The sequence below is a fragment of the Engraulis encrasicolus genome, chromosome 2 (assembly GCF_034702125.1).
Source record: "Engraulis encrasicolus isolate BLACKSEA-1 chromosome 2, IST_EnEncr_1.0, whole genome shotgun sequence".
Classification (NCBI taxonomy): Eukaryota; Metazoa; Chordata; class Actinopteri; order Clupeiformes; family Engraulidae; genus Engraulis; species Engraulis encrasicolus.
In genome coordinates this window covers 36,754,213-36,770,951 of record NC_085858.1, presented here as the reverse complement: position 1 = coordinate 36,770,951, position 16,739 = coordinate 36,754,213, and the positions used below count along the sequence as shown (strand labels likewise).

The 16,739-nt window shown below is 45.9% G+C and overlaps 2 protein-coding genes across 2 annotated transcripts; both read right to left on the bottom strand.

Moving 5' to 3' along the window:
* Positions 1-1,487: 1,487 nt before the first annotated feature.
* On the bottom strand, positions 1,488-6,542 carry LOC134462329 (uncharacterized). The gene is made up of 7 exons (XM_063215287.1): positions 6,423-6,542; positions 5,637-5,780; positions 4,056-4,154; positions 3,220-3,609; positions 2,957-3,049; positions 2,592-2,707; positions 1,488-1,867 (listed from the first exon to the last, which is right to left on the bottom strand). Exons 2-7 carry the CDS (start codon positions 5,694-5,696, stop codon positions 1,813-1,815), a joined length of 813 nt encoding a protein of 270 aa, XP_063071357.1. The 5' UTR covers positions 5,697-5,780; positions 6,423-6,542; the 3' UTR covers positions 1,488-1,812.
* A 3,081-nt stretch (positions 6,543-9,623) lies between these two features.
* Positions 9,624-13,940, bottom strand: si:ch211-237i5.4 (slit homolog 2 protein). Its single transcript, XM_063215274.1, has 4 exons — positions 13,665-13,940; positions 12,544-12,801; positions 10,788-11,050; positions 9,624-10,419 (listed from the first exon to the last, which is right to left on the bottom strand). The coding sequence occupies exons 1-4, from the start codon at positions 13,938-13,940 to the stop codon at positions 10,155-10,157; spliced, it is 1,062 nt and encodes a 353-aa protein (XP_063071344.1). The 3' UTR covers positions 9,624-10,154.
* Positions 13,941-16,739: the final 2,799 nt, after the last annotated feature.

The following is a 16,739-nucleotide window of genomic DNA, read 5'->3' as shown; positions in this document are numbered from 1 at the left end:
ATTAGTAACGGCACTTCTCCAGAAAGTTAGAAAAGAAGCAATTTAAACGCCCGCATGACATCATAGGTGTCCTGCTCTCGGGGAATAAATGACACCTGCTCAGCCAATCAGAAGACGTAGGCCTACCGTCTGCTCACAGGGTGATCAAGAACATTATCACATGTCATGACATATTTCATGGAATATTAGGCCTATTGTTGTAGAAAAGATAGGGAAAAAAACACAATATCCATAAATCAAGTAATTAAAAAACAACTGCTGTGGGGGATTAAAGCCAATTTATTGTTTGTTTGTTTGGGGGTGGTTGGTTAGGACTGGGACTATTAATGTTGATTAATTAATGAACAAACATTAAACTCATTTTAAATCGCACGATATAAACAATAATATCACATAGCTCTGGATTAGACCAGTGGAGGTCAGGTAGTGTACAGCCTGATGAAATTCAGATGATTTCTCTCTTCTTTTTTGTAATCAGCTGTTAATCAATAACATTATATCCTCTGTAGCAGTGGAGCGATGCTCTCTAATTGTCAGGGTTTACACTGCTCGGAATGTAGCCTACTGTACTTGAAAGCATTGTGGTTCTCTTATCAGTCGAACTTCTTTCGACTACCGTACTCTCTCTTCGGGAGGTCCTCATCGTATGAGACTTCCACCGAACACCATCAAATCTCCGCCGATAGGCAGGGAAGTAAAAGTGGCAACAAAGCCCAACTGAGAAGCTCCCAAGTCCCAGTCAGTCAGTTTTCAGTTACACAGCACTCAAGTGAACACTGCACACTGCAGCGACCCCCCTGAGGTGCCTGATGCCCTACTTGACTGTGTCTCGTTAGCGGCTACTGATTCTCTGGATGACAGGGAGGATCCTGACTATGCGTTCTATACAGACCTCCCAAATCTATTGATGCCCTGTGGGCTGACATCAGAATGGCGTCTGACCTCATCTTATGGACGTCACGCTGTATGGCACAAGCATCTGGCCGTGCTATGGCGCTAGCTGTGTTTGGAATGAGGCATATATGGCCTAGTCACTCGTCCATGAAGGACAGGGATAAGTTGGCGGTCATGGACCACCCCATCTCTGATTCGGGCCTCTTCGCCTCTGCCGCCATAGAGGCTATCCAGCAACAGTTCTAGGCGTTGAAAAAGCAGCAGCCTGCGTTCAAGGCCATGGTCCCTTCCCATCAAGTGACTTACAGTACACCAGGCCTACCCCAAACTACCACCGGCGGACCTCCTACTCAGCTCCGGCGTCCCCTCAGCGGTCTCAGCCCTCATCGAACAGGGCTAAGCGGACATGGGCGTGAGTAGGGGTACGACTCCATTACTCAGAGGTGTCTGCCAAAAGACTGATAGGCCACTGGCTGTGCCCTGCGGGGCTCCACTGTTCTCATGGGCTTCAGTTTCTCTGCATGGCAGACCTAGCGGTAAGCGACCCCTGGGCGTCGGTGTTATGTTCAGGAATGTTTGTAGGCCCCGGCCCTATATCCCGTAGGGAGAGTAGTCGAATGAAATTAGACTGATAAGAGAACAATAGGACATGTATACGTCCCTGGTTCTCTGAAGGAGATTACAGAAGGTCTACCTACACCTAAAAATTGTACTGGTCTGTTGATCTTGGTCAATTACCACATTAAAAAAATGAACACTATTTTGTTGATTAAGCTGTCGTTATTGAAAATCCATGTGAAAAGTCAGATATTAACGTGCGATTAAAATGAGATTAAAAATTTTGAAAATTAATTTATCCCAGCCCTTTTTTTTTTTTCAAAAAACAGAAGTAAGACCGAGGACTAGGATTCTATTCTTCTATTCTTCTGTTCTGCTGCAGAAGCAGTTCAATCTGCGAAAGAAGTTTTGAAACCTGCAAACAAATATTTACAAAAATTAAGTCACATAATATTCCATGTGCATGTGAAATGTTCTTTTCATAAACAAATCCTTTATCTTAACGGTAGCCTAACTCAGCGGTTTTCAAAGTGGGGGTAGGGGACCCCTGGGGGGCCACAAGGAGGTGCTAGGGTGGCCGCGGCAGGTGGGCAGGAAAAGCATAGCAAATTGAATAAATTGAATTAAATTGAATAACTATTGTATTCAAAAAAATACACCAAATATAAGATTAACAATATTCCCATTAGTCAATTATAATAATCTACTGCATCTCTGAACATTACTTCGTTAAGTTATTATTTTATATATCCCAGTGAGGCACTGACTAACAGACCTAGACTAAGGATATAAGAGGGGGTATATAGAAAAATAGTGTGGTGCGACCCATGTCAGGGGGGCCTTGGCTTGAACATACCGGTATATGGGGGGTCTTGTCATGGTAAAGTTTGGCCTAACTGACATCATGTATACATGGGTTCTACATTTTTGTTTTCCCCTGACTAGCTGTGCACAACTCAACCTTTGATTGTTAGAAACCGTTGCCGGTCAAAAAATTAGCTCACGTGGTGAGTGGCAGTGTCTTGCCCCTCCTCACAATACTGTGTTGATTAACACAGTGAACAATGTATAGTAAGGAAATAGGTCATGTACTGTAGTATTTTATTTGATGTGATGGTAGGCCTACTGAGCAGAATTACCTTGTTTTGAGGCTTTTTCTCTTGTTCTTTCTCTTGTCTCCCTCCTCTGCCTCTTCTTGGACACTAGCTAGCATACTGGATGTTTCGGTAGCATCCCCATCCATGTTTTCTTTTGCCTGTAGCCACACACACACACACACACACACACACACACACACACACACACACACACACACACACACACACACACACACACACACACACACACACACACACACACACACACGTGTGAATGACCATTTACACATTTTGTTAATGTAAATGCTATGCTTCAGTGCATAGTGAACTTTCATGAAAACTGATTCAGCGCCTAATGCCACTTTCCATATGGGTTGGGGAGATCATGACACACATGGCAAAATTACCTTTTCCTGGCATTCAGGGGCAGAAGCAGAAACAAAGTCTGAATATGAGAGGACATTCTCCTTGCTTGCCTCCTTTACAAGGATGATTCGGTGCTGCACAGACACACACAAGTTGGATACTGGTAGTCATTTTTTCGCATTTTGCCCTTTTTCCCCCAAATGTTAAATATATGTTTCAGTTCATGAAAATTAGAACACAGATTCAACGGACTGCCACTTAATGGTCCTCATGATGGATAGCTGCCACTCAGCGGCTCTCTCACCTCCACAACGCGCTCCGTGTCCACCTTCTGCTGAGCTGCCTGGGAGCGGATGGGGGGCAGAGGGGCCACTCTGTTTTTAAACGTAGCCGCCACGGCCACGGCGGTCAGGTCCAATGGAGGAAGACGGGCGCAAGAGGCGGAAATGGGCTCCAGGGTGGATTGCAGAGGGGTGAGTTTGGACAGGGTGGAGGGAGGGATGGGGGACAGCAGGGAGGGCAGGGATGGCATTCTGGATGGGGTGGGGAGGAGGAGGCTGGGTGCGATGCGGGTGTCCAGGACTGAAATGGGGGGAAGGCTAGAGGAGAGAGTGGGCAGCGGGGAGATAGTGATGGGGAAGAGGACGGATGGCAGAGACCTCAGCCTTCTGGGTTTGGTGGAATACAGGGCGACCTGTGGAGAAAAAGACGTCATGTTGTTACTTACACATGTGCCAATACTACTTCAGATGACATGGGCAAGAGTGCTGTTACCCTTACCGATACTTTGCCAAGAATGGCAGCCAGCGGTCGTACATTGTTTTAAAAATGTCCTATTCAGTTTATAGATGAGTGTGTGAAGGGGTGTCGTTCAAGGGCATAAAGTGTGACTAAGTCACATATCTTCATAAATCAGACTGTGTGGGCCCCCTAATATGGGGCCCACACAGTCTGATTTATGAAGATATGTGTGTGTGTGTGTGTGTGTGTGTGTGTGTGTGTGTGTGTGTGTGTGTGTGTGTGTGTGTGTGTGTGTGTGTGTGAGAGAGAGAGAGAGAGAGAGAGAGAGAGAGAGAGAGAGAGAGAGAGAGAGAGAGAGAGAGAGGGATTAGGGGAGATATACACAGCGAAAAAAATTACCTTTTCCTGGCCGAAATAAAGGACTTCAGAAGCAGAAGGAATGTTTAAGAAGTCCATGACATTCTCCTTTTTCGCTTCTGTGACATAGATGATACGGGTCTGCAAACACAAAGACAAACAGGTAGGCCTATAGTTTTTTTCTATCCCACATAGAGAGACAAAGTTGTTGATGGAAGCAGGGGTGTCACTGTCTAGCCAGGGGAACGAGTACATCATAACAATGGACTCCAGGTAGCCAATAATGTGGATGCCATGTTTGGGATGGGAGCCAAAAAATATTATTATTATTATTATTATGATTATTATGATTATTATTATTATTATTATTATTATTTTCCAATGGTCCCACATTTAGGAGTAGCAGCCCTGGAGGGTGATATGGTTTGGGTGAGGGCCCAAATGAGGGTCCATCATTCTTTTAGAGGGCCCACATGATGATGATGATGATGATGATGATGATGATGATGATGATGATGAGAGACTTTGTTGTTGGTGATTTTGGTGTCAAACAATGAACTGTTATTGACAAAACGCGACAAACAAACAAACTTTCATGCGCGCAGGTATTGAGTCGTCGACAGGGCAGGGCAGGGCAGAGGCCATTGTAGACTACATGTGTGTAGACCAGGGGTGGGGAACCTTTTTCATTCGAAGGGCCACTTCAAATTACTCGAAGGGCCGTAAAAGTCCTCCGAGGGCCGTATTATGAACACAAACCAGGATTTCACCTTGCACTTTAGGCCTATATTGAAGGCAGCCACCTTTAAAACGGACCCCACCTCCTCTAGGTCCCCTGAATATAACTTAATTGTATTGAAAATGTATTTTCTAAGTTTCTTTTACAAAATATGTCATATTTCATGTGCAGCTGAATGAGATTAAAATGATATCGGGGGGCGGATAAAACGACCTCAAGGGCCACATACGGCCCTCGAGACATAGGTTCCCCACACATGTTGTAGCAAGCAGCCCTGGAGGGGAGAGAATGGTGATTGGGCTGCACAGAAATGTTTTGCTTGATAGTGACAAACAATCAATTTATTTCGCAATACACATATCGCCACTCTTGATATTGCGATTTCGATACATTTTCGATATATTGTGCAGCCCTAGTCCAAATTATATTCTTTCAGAGGGCCCACTTGTTGTAGCAGCAGCCCTGGCTGGGGGGGAGAGAATGGTGACTTACTGTGATTGCATCTGTCCCACCTGCACACTTGTGCTGGCTGCACACTGTGGTTCTGACTCACAGTCTCCCCGGATCTTATTTAGGGGGTCCTACAGAAAGGGCTGCTGACAGCTTTGACTGGGCCCAGGACAAAGTCATCTGAATGAGCCCCCCAGCCCAATAGGTGCAATGTAATGAGGACCCAATTTTGGGCCCCCTCTCTCCGTGGGCCCGGGACAACCGTCCCCTTTGCCCCAGTTGGCACCAGGACAGGACAGGGGGAACTCTCTCTCTCTCTCTCTCTCTCTCACTCACACACACACACACACACACACACACACACACACACACACACACACACACACACACACACACACAAGCAATCTAATTTAAATCCTTGAAAAAAGCCTTACCTCCTGGCGGGTCAAGCCTTTCCCGGGTGTTCCTGCTGGCACCTGGAGCAGGTCAGCCATGGCTGTGAAGCAGTGGCTCAGCCGCTGATAGGGTGGAAAGTGGTATGGAGCCGGGGCATACTCAGCGGCCGCCAACTCAATGGCCTGGAAAACAGACAGGAGACTCATGGAGGACAGCAAGACTGGATGGAATTAGACAGATGTCAATCAACAGTGGAACACAACCTGTGCTGGATGGGGTAGTCACACACACAGAGTGTAGTGGAAAGTGCGCACATCCAGCAAAAAAGCATCAGCAGGTGCCAAATCAAAAAACATGTCACATGTAGGAGTGACTGCCAATCAGCTGTGTATGCCTTCCCTACTTATTCTGACTGTTTTTTAAGTTGTGTAAGATGTCTGAAGAAGATCTATGATCGAAACATTGCTCCTAATAAATTAAGTCTTTTGCAAGCAGTGTGTAGTCACACACACACACACAAATCAACAGTGGAACACAACCTATGCTGGATGGGGTAGTCACACACAGGGCCGCCGACAGCTTTTGCTGGGCCCAGGACAAAGTCATCCAAATGGGCCCCCTACCCAATACATACAATGCAATGGGGACCCAATTTGGGCCCCCTATTTTCCTAAGCCCGGGACAACATACCCCTTTGTCCCCCCTATCGACGGGCCTGGTCTCACACACACACACACACACACACACACACACACACACACACACACACACACACACACACACACACACACACACACACCACGGGCATAGTCACAGAGCATTACCTTATCCACCTCCTCCAAGAGGAATGAATCCCCTGAGTCAGAACTCAGATATTGTATGGTATCATCTGAGCTTGATGAAAATGATGTGATGCTTATGTCTGAAGATGAACCTCCGTATAGGGCACGCAACTGCAAAGAAACAATCCATATCTTAGGAAGAGGTTGATCCTTCCTATTCAATTTATGCCATTGCTGTCCGTTTTACTGTAGGCCTACTTGATTGGTTAAATTAGCTGTTCATTTTTTTAACCAAATAAAGGAAAATATATTAGGCCTATACAATCAAAATAGGTCTAACAAAAAAGCCAAATAGGCTACATGTATGTAAGATAGTTTACATTTTCCAGAATAGAATAAAAACTCACCATGATGCCCTAGCTGATAGGCTAGGCTATATAAACAATTGTAGAGAAATTATACGATGATATTTCATTGAACGTTTTCTGTGTAGGCTAATATAAGAATGTTCTATGGTTTTTCGCTCAAGTAATTCGAATGTTGGTGACGTAGGCCTATTTGAATTATGACGTTCCACCAGCCTACCATGACATCACATTTGCCCAGGCGTACCATTTTCCTAGGCCAAGAAATCCTTTGTAGCCTAAAGCCACCCAACTGTCAAAAAACATTAGAAAATGTATAAAAATTAAACACATCATATTGTAAATCCACCTGATATGCTACATTTAGGCCTAGGCCTATAACCTAGGCCTGCTGATTGCATTAAACAATTAGCCTGAAAATTAGGCGATGCCTTTCATTTCAATAAAAATATAGCCTATATATAAAAAAAACCCGACAACGATAATGATAGCCCTATAAGAAATGGCATCTAAGAGATCGTGTTCCGTTAGGCTATCCAGTTTGAGGCGTGGGAGAGGGCAACCTTTTCCCGCACGCAACTTAGCCTTCTTTAATGTGTTGTCCAGCTAACTTATATAGACCAAACCAACAAAAACTTTGTGTAGCCCATGTCAAGCCGTGTGCTGTCTTCATAATCATGTCCAGCCGTCTTGCGTCTGTCAGCCGCACGATTCTCCTTCAGGTCATGCTTGATGCGCTACTGGAGAGGAGGGCCGACGGAGAAGGTGCAGGAGTGGGCCCACAATGTCCTAATTTACGCATTCCGTGTGTTATTTGATCTCAAGCGAGGCCCATTGAAATCACAATATTTCTGTTCGAATTTGCATCCGAGATAGATTTCGGAAAATTGTGAAAGCTGTGCGAATTGCCAATCGGATGGAGAGGGAGGATCATCATCTACTCTTTATCCTCGCGACGCGATCGCTGAATCCCGTTATGCTGACAGATAGGCATAGGCTAAGCTTCTTTTTGTGAGGAGAAATAGACAACCTGCCCTCTGCTCATTGTCTTCTTCCTGTGTTGTGCTTTGTAAAATATTTTGTATCCAGTGCATATTTTAAGCTTTCTGTCAAACTGAAGTGAATCATACTCAAGCTCAATACAGCAGTGCACCTTGTATTCACCCATTGAGTAATTTGAGAGGAAGCTTGGCGGTTAGGGCATTCCTCTATTTAAGTCATAGGCCATGGTGCTAGCATGACAGTGACTACATGCATTGGAAAGAAGATGGTTTAATATTGTCTAGTGAATATGAGCATATTGGTAGGACAGCATCAACTTGCTGGCCACAGCGCAGTTCTGTGACGTGCACCCAGCCTGTGTATGCAGTGTGCCGAGTACAATAATTAATAGACTTTGTGTAGGGCTATAAATTAATCATAAAGTAGGCCTACAGATGAGCTTCCTTCTGCCCATTCTGCTTTTGCTCTGTGTAAGATAGGCCTATATCTACAGATAAGTAACAAATAAGCTAAAATAAAATAAAATACAATACAATAAAATGAGGGCATTGGGTTGTAAAATACAGCAATGAGATTAAGTAACATGTTCAGTAGCCTATAGCTTAATGTAGGTGACTATAGAAAAGTCACTTACAAACAGTAGCCTAATTAGACTTCTAAAGCGTTACCAAGTTATTTAATCTAATGAGCAAAACCAATAATAAAATAAAATAACAAAAACAACTGATATATTTTGCATATTCTGTTGACAAGGTGGCTCAGCATTGAAAACTCATCACTCAATGGTCTTGCAGCAAACTCCCACTTCAAACAACACAAGTAAACTGCTTATGGAGGCTTCAATTAAACGGATGAGCTACATTAAGAGTGGGACTGTAAACCGAAGCAGAGAGCTGGTTACTCATGGAATAGGACTGTGCAGTTAAATATTGATCGGTAGTTGTCTGAGTGTTTGGTTACAGGGAGATGCTAACTCGCCCTGTGTTCGCTTACTAAAAGGATACTTAACAGTCTCATTTGCAAAGCGAGTGTGTGTTTGGTAAAAATAAAAACAATAAAGGTACAATAAAAACTGAGAGTGGATAACCATGTTATATATGCTGTTTTAATGAAGTTTAAGAAAAATATTGGAAACATCCAATAAATGTCTCACAAGATATATTATTATCCGTATACTGTAAGTAAATGTATTCTATACCTTTTAAGATACCTGGGATGGGAATGAGAAAAATACAATTTACAGACTGAAGTCTGGGATTTATACGTCATGCTTTGATTTCCAAACAACTTAACAGCAGGAAAGCCTCCAGGATGAGGCCAGCTCTAACTTAATAAAGAAATATTTGATAAATGGCTACAATGTTCTTAACAGTGTTTTTAGTCCATGTTTCAAGTTTGGACCCCATAGCATGTCACTCCACCACAGAGGTCAGTCAGCCACAGAGGAAGAGGAACACATGTATGCTAAATGATAAGGTTCAGTTACAGTGACTGCAAGAGGTGGGAATACTTTTACAGCTGATATTGGTGTGGACGTAAAAAAACAGGGTTAAACATTGTTGGAGGTAGTGAGTAATATGTCACTACATTTGATTACTCTCCTAAAATGGAATGATCTGCCAGAAGTTAATGCCAGTTCATGTCATGAATGCACAGCACACCCAATGCATGAGTGAGTGGTGATGGTCAAAAAACTACAGAAACGTATAGGCATACAGTATTAGTTGCAGTTCCATGTTGGCTCCTCCACTTCTCCTGTCAGTTGGCAACGTCTGCCTTCCTCCATCCATACAGTGGGATTACATTTGCACTGAGCAGACACGTGAATGCACATGAATGAATGAGGTTGACCATCAATAAATACATTAAACATATCCTGTGTTAATCCTTCATGTTGATTGTTTGGTATAGACTTGGAAAAAAGTTCAATAAATATACATTGACCAAAAAAACATATCCTGTGTTAGTGACAGTATACATGCTGGTCATCTCTGAAGGTTCGTCTGTCAGAGGCATCGACCTCCCTCCAGCAGGTGCCAGCAGTGTTAGTCTCACCCCTCCCCCAGCCTTTTGCCGTGTTGTGTGTTTGCGTATGTTTTCCATTTCCGTATTTGTTTGTATTCTAATTATCTTTGCAATGGTCGGTCAATAATAGCCTGATTATCATCGACTTTCAAATCTCTTCGAAACTTGGTCTGACCAACACCATAACCATTAATGTTTCCCGCCTCCCTAAGTTTGCTACTGGTTGACTGGTGTCCGACAAAGTGGGTGGAGTTCCCGTTTTTTTCTGGGAGATCAGAAACAATATTTACATTGCTCTTGGCCTGACTTAGAAGCAACGCCGAAGGTGTTGCGTCACTAGGAGGGCGTGGCCTGGCTAGGTAGGTCCATATTAAGTGATCCTTCACTTGTCATTCATGTCTGGGGCGTCTGGCTCACCCCTCCCCCAGCCTTTGGCCTTGTTGAGTTTGCGTTTGCGCTCGGCGGTGACCAGCGCCCCGATGACGGTCAGGAGCACGGCGCCGGTGATGATGAGGACGGTGGCCGTCTCGGCCATGCACAGCTGGCTGTCCACGCCCGCCAGGGACGCGCCCGCCAGCTGCCACGGCTCGCGGCACGTCACGTTGCGGTAGTCGTCCACGTGCAGGTGGCGCACGCTCAGGATCTTGCTGAAGGAGAGGCAGAACAAGACAAGACGAGTTTTATTACGTACACAGTACTGTAATGGTGCATTCATAAAAACACTGCTATTGTCAGTTGTAGCAAGGAGCAGGCCTCACTCTGTGTTTATTAATTGCTTTGAGTGTGCTGACCCAAATAAAAACTTCGAATGTAACAAAAAACTGAGAAAATATTTGTCTCATACGTTAAGTCATTAAGTAATAATTTAATAAGAACAACCATTACTGACTTAAATGTCATAATATAACACCCATGACTGACTTAAATGGTATAATATAACATCCATTACTGACTTAGACGCTGCATATACAGTATAACGAGTCATCAAAATAACAAATGTAATTTAAAAAAAGACCTGAAGACGCGGTGCAGGTCACAGTCGCAGCTCCAGGGGTTGTCGGAGAGCTGCAGGTGTGTGGCGGAGGTCTGCAGGTTCAGGAAGGTCTTGAACTTGATATGCTGCAGCTGGTTGCCCTCCAGGGCCAGCAGGGCCAGGCCGTTCAGGGACTTGAAGGCCTCCGTGTCCAGCCGCGAGATGTTGTTGTGGCTCAGCAGGAGCAGCTCCAGCACCGGCAGCATGGAGAAGGTGCCCTCGCGGATGGCCGCCAGGCGGTTGTACTACCAGGTAGAGTAGTGGAGTAGAGTAGAGTAGAGTAGAATTAGAAGGGAGTAGAGGATAGTTATGGCAGAGTAGAGTAGAATACAGTAGAGTTATGGTATAGCTGTAATGAGTCGAGTAGAGGAGGTTGCAGAGAGTAGTGTACTGTAGAGTATGGTTAGAATGCAGTACAGGGCAGTTATTGCAGAGTAGAGTAGAGTACATAGAGTTGGAGTACAATAGAATTGTCTTGGGAGTAAAGTAGAGATACTTTGAGGTAAAGTAGGATCAAATACTCTCTATAGTGTAAAACTCTACTCAAAACATTCTTTCAACACCTATAGTCGAATTGAGCACACTGTCTTTGATAGGGTATATTTTATTCTTCTGTCAATGTGCTGAGTTATGACTAAAAAGGTGCCCTGTGCATACTGTTCTTTTTAAAATAAGACATGTTAAAGACATTTTATGACTGTTTTTGGATAGGACAGTATGAGAGATGACAAGAAAGTAGTGGGCAAGAGAGACAGGGAAGGACTGGGAAACGACCTTGGGCAGAATCAGACCCAGGTCCACTGGATGACACCTTAACCCCCTAATAAAAACAAATAAAAAATAAAAAGCCTGCTTCAACCAGAATTTTTCTGCTCCCACCTTTTATATTTCTTTCCGTAACGTTTTGGGTAAAAAACCCTTCAAGTGGGAGCAGAAAAGTCCTGGTTGAAGCTGACTTTTTAATTGCATCTTGCTATTTGGTTGTCCTGCTCCTAGGTCAGATGTTTTTGATGTGCAGTACTTGAACCTCCTTCATCCCCCATGCATAGGCCTACTGCACTGCACTGCACTGCACTGCACTGCACTGCACTGCACTGCACTGCACTGCACTGCACTGCACTGCACTGCACTGCACTGCACTGCACTGCACTTACATTCAAATACAGATCGCAGTTATGAGGGTGGTGCTACCACAGCTAATGCCACTATTGTATGGATTAGAGTACAGTACATTATTAGGGCCGCTGACAGCCTTCACTGGACCCAGGGCAAAGTCATCTGAAAGGGCCCCCCACCCAACACATACAATGCAATGAGAACCCAATTATGGGCCCTCTGTCACTGGGCCCGGGCCAACTGTCCCCTTTGTCCCCCCTATCGGCTTCCCTGATTACCAATTACTATTACATTTATGCACATTAGCTGTGGTTGTACCACCTGACGCCTGAGGCCCCCCAAAAAAGGTCATTGACACCCACTTTTATTGTTGAAAAAACTCCCGCACACTGACCCTTTCGCTGTTTTTCTTTAATGAACGACATTTCGGTCCTAGACTTTTATCAAGGTCTAGGGACGGAAAAGTCGTTCATTAAAGAAAAACGGCAAAATGGTCAGTGTGCGGGAGTTTTTTTTCAAATAGTTTGCTGAGCGACCCATGGGCCATCTCCGACGCACCTGCCAGCTGAGGTGTGTGAATTTTTTTTTTTTTAAATCGAGTTTAACATTGACACCCACTTACATTCAGATAGAGGTGTCTGAGGCGTGAGAGTCCCCTGAAGGCGCCGGGCCGGAGGGCCTGCAGCTGGTTGTGGCTGAGGTCCAGCTTCTCCAGGCTCTCCAGGTGCTCCAGGCACGGCGGCTCCACCTGCTGCAGTGCATTGTGGTCCAGCCGCAGGTCCCGCAGCGAGGCCAGGCTCAGGGAGAAGTCCGAGGGGAGCTGGGAGAGGTGATTGTGGCTCAGGTCCAGCTTCTCCAGGAAGGACAGGGAGTGGAATGCCTGCAACCATACCGGCAACAGCAGGATATTTTACAGTCATAATTCTACTGTACAGCATCTTATTGAAAGTAATGGTAAACAGCAACCATCATCATCACTATTGTTGTTGGTTGTTATAACATTATTATGTGACATTACAAAGATGAACTTCATTTCCATTTATGATACTGCAGTCAGGCCCGGATTAAGGTGGGTCTTGGCCCCGGGGCAAGGAGATTGCAAGGGCCCCCCCTGCCGCTCCGAACCTATACCCCCCCCCCCCCTTTGATAGCCGTCCCCCGTGGCCCAGGGGCCCTCTGATTGCCGTCCCCCGTGGCCCAGGGGCCCTCTGGTTGCCATATCCCGTGGTTCAGGGGCCCTTTGCCATCCCCCGTGGCCCAGGGGCCCTCTGATTGCCGTCCTCCGTGGCCTAGGGGCCCTCTGGTTGCTGTACGACATGGCCCAGGGGCCCTCTGGTTCCTATGTCCTGTGGCCGAGGGCCCTCTGACTGCTGTCACTCCCCCCAGCCCATTTCAGTTAACCCTTATAGACTAAAGAAGTACAACTAAAGAAGATCCTAGAATAGAGGGCTCTATCGCAATCAGCATCGACATTGGTATCTGTATTGTTGGTGGGCCCCCCCTGGGCCCCCTGGATCCATGGGCCCCGGGGCACCAGCCCCACTCGCCCGGTCGGTAATACGGCCCTGCTTGCTCTGGGTAATATCCTTCCGAATTAAACACACTTAGGCCTAAGTCATTTCAGTCAATGGTAATGATGAGAAAATCATTTTAACAGCTTACAATGGCTGTTCATTCAAGTCTGTATGTAATATAATCACACATGTGTGCATATTTCTACTCCTTCAAATTCCTTGGCCTGACCTGAGTGTGGATGTCTTGGATGTGACTCTCCGACAGCACCAGAATCCTCATGGACCAAAGGCCGGTGAATGCCCTACTCCGCAACTCCGTGAGGACGTTGCCCCCGAGGTCAAGGAGCCACGTGCCGTGAGGGAGCCCGTGGGGTACTCCGGTGAGCTTCCGAGCGCGACAGTCCACCAGGTCTGAGTGCTCGTAGCACTGGCATGTGTAGGAGCATAACCGGGAACTTAGTGCTGTCGAAAGCCCTATTGTGAGGAGAGCGAGCAGCAACAGCATCTTATCCATTCGCTGCGGTAGTTTGGGGACAGGATTCACATCACTGCGCTACCCAGTGTGACAGAACACCATGTTGTCTCCTGAGTTCTGCGACTACTTCTGTGACGAACTGGCAATGGTGATATTCGATGTAAATCTCCCAGGATATGGAAATCCTAAAATCAAGTACAAACATGTACTGAAGGTGCCGGCTCTTCTTTACTTGAGACGTTTAAGAAGTCAATGGGCAGTTTCATGGATTCTAAAGCATAAACGAGAGAAAATCTGCAGTTAGACAAACCGTCATTTTAACTTAGATGTAGCATACAAGTGTTTCATTAAGATTACCTTAATTTCCATATATGCCGTCCTGACCTGGTCTCAACACGTCCGTGCGTCCTAGCCCGTGGGTATCACTAAATTGGGCACTCACCGCTCGCCAGCGTCCTCCAAGTCTATTCTGTGGGGGTTTAGTGGTTGCTCTCCCCTTCGCATTAGTGTGGACTGTAGAACTAGAACTAATCCACTAATCTGGTCCAGCAGCTGCAGATGTCCTCGCCACATCATATCACATCACCCCGTCCCGTGCGTTCCCACTGTCAACACCCTACCCAAAAACATTCTTCGATGCTACGGCGCTGGGGGTGCTGAAGGTAGCGGCCACGCAGACGAACGCGGGAGAGCATCTAGGGTCAAGGGGTCAGGTGCTTCATATTCCAGATACTCATCCATCCGCATCACTAAAGATGCATGTCGCCGTATTACGTAAATGCCGTAGAATGAATGGTGGCTGTTGCTGGGGATAAACCTTTAATGCGCGTACGGGGGCGTAACGCATCACTGCTGTTGCTGCGGCAGCAAATAAGTGAAAGCTTTCCTGGCTTTGGCTCGCTTCCTCACTCACCGCATCTATGGTTTGCCCTCCACTGGACAAATGAAGGTGATCGGCCCAGCATGTGGTCACACTCGTGAAGTCGGGGGGGAAATGTGACACCCCAGTATTCCTAAATAATACATTAAACGGAATTATGTCCAAGAGTACCCTTTCGGTTGCGTAGCATGGAAAAGTCATCATGCATGCATGCCACACAACACTGAATGGATGAAGAGAGAGAGAGAGAGAGAGAGAGAGAGAGAGAGAGAGAGAGAGAGAGAGAATGGTCAGTTTCAGTGACGGAACAATTGTACACAGGGCCCTCGGGCAAAACACTTATCGGGCCCCCTTTATGACCTGACAACATCACAACTGGGCCTCCACCACCTGTGCCCAGGGGCAAATTCCCTGCTCGCCCTCCTATAGCTTCGGCCCTGGTCCGTTTTCTAAGCTGCTCCTGGTCAACTAGGCAGGCTACAGATACTGCGAGTAGTAGCCGACAAAGGGCATGGTCAGATGATGACAGATTTTGAATGCACAAGTCACTCTAGTAACACCATGTGTGCATTCCAATATATACACTCCCGTCCTCCACTTGTGCTTGTGGCCTCACCCCGCCTCCGGGCCCCTCATCCGAGGAGAAAACAATTAAGATTCCCAGGTGTCAGTCTAGCCACAACAATTTTTGGGGGACTATTCTTCATTCACCATCCAGTGTGCAAATGAGAAAATGACTACAATTGAGATTTTGTGAGATATTGAAATATAATGCTGTTGTCAGTGATGTCATCACGACATATTACATCCTGGTACAAGGCCACAAGCCCAAGTGGAGGACGCAAGGTCGCATATTGGAACGCACTCCATGTGTAAATCCACACTGTAACTGTAACCAGTCATGGCAGGGAGGGGGGCTTTGTTTAAATGGCTGCAAGACATCTGCATTAGAGGAGCTACAACTCTTCCAGTGACAGGCCAGGTTTTAGGTTACTTTGCATCTTTCAGACTCGCATAATAAAGCCAGGGGACTACAGATAGCTCAGCCGTAGCCCTCCCTAGACTTTCGCTCCACAGCTTATAATTTCCCCACACATTACTGTGCGGAATGAGTATGAGGATATGGATTAGCCTGATTATCATCGACTTTCAAATTTCTTGAAGACTTGGTCTGACCAAGAGCATACCAATTAACGTTTCCCAAACAGCATGGTTTGACCTGCCTCCCTAGGTTTGCAACTGGTTGACCGATGAAGAGGGTGGAGTTCCCGATTTTTCTGGAGATTGGAAACGATTTTTTACATTGCTCTTGGCCCGACTTAGAAGCAACGCCGAAGGTGTTGCGCCACTAGGAGGGCGTGGCCTGGCTAGGTATGGATAGACCAGAGAATCGTATATGAGAGGGAGATAAAGCAGGTGGGTTCTTTTCAGGTATCCACTTTACGTTGAGTGAACGCCCCTTTAGGAGACCTTCGATTAGGAGGCCTTCGGAGTCTTGAGGTTGGGAATAAATGGAGTCCCCTTAGTGCTGTAGATGGCGGTAGCGCACGTCTTGTGCAAACCCCACGAAAAGAGGAGGGACAACGTCCCCTTAGGAGAGTTTGAGCACACGCTTTTGCATTGAGTGGGCGTGTTTCGATTACTCTATTATATAGCCAACCTCTTTGGATAGACTACACTGCAGAAACAGGTCTGCTGAAAACAAATCCATATTTTACCATACAATGCCATCTGCTGGCATACTCATGTACATACACTTCAAGTCCGTGACCAATATTGAGCGGTGTGCTCAACTGACAATATGACATTCAGGTCACATGTTTGTGTTACCATTTACCACAGATTTGATATTTGAACAACACTACATCACAAGTCTATGTAATCCTCATTAACAATAAAGTAGGTCAGGGGTGGGCAACTTTCATGATAAGGAGGGCCACATTTTTTCA

Excerpts from the sequence above, each read along its gene's own strand:
- si:ch211-237i5.4 (XM_063215274.1), bottom strand. The coding sequence starts at position 13,940 with ATGCTGTTGCTGCTCGCTCTCCTCACAATAGGGCTTTCGACAGCACTA. Across the intron at positions 12,802-13,664 it reads TCCAAGACATCCACACTCAG|GCATTCCACTCCCTGTCCTT; the intron begins GTCAGGCCAAGG and ends GTATGGTTGCAG. Across the intron at positions 10,420-10,787 it reads GACCTGCACCGCGTCTTCAG|CAAGATCCTGAGCGTGCGCC; the intron begins GTCTTTTTTTAA and ends CCTCTCCTTCAG.
- LOC134462329 (XM_063215287.1), bottom strand. The coding sequence starts at position 5,696 with ATGGCTGACCTGCTCCAGGTGCCAGCAGGAACACCCGGGAAAGGCTTG. Across the intron at positions 3,610-4,055 it reads TTTATTTCGGCCAGGAAAAG|GTCGCCCTGTATTCCACCAA; the intron begins GTAATTTTTTTC and ends TTTTCTCCACAG. Across the intron at positions 2,708-2,956 it reads CCCCTGAATGCCAGGAAAAG|GCAAAAGAAAACATGGATGG; the intron begins GTAATTTTGCCA and ends GTGTGGCTACAG.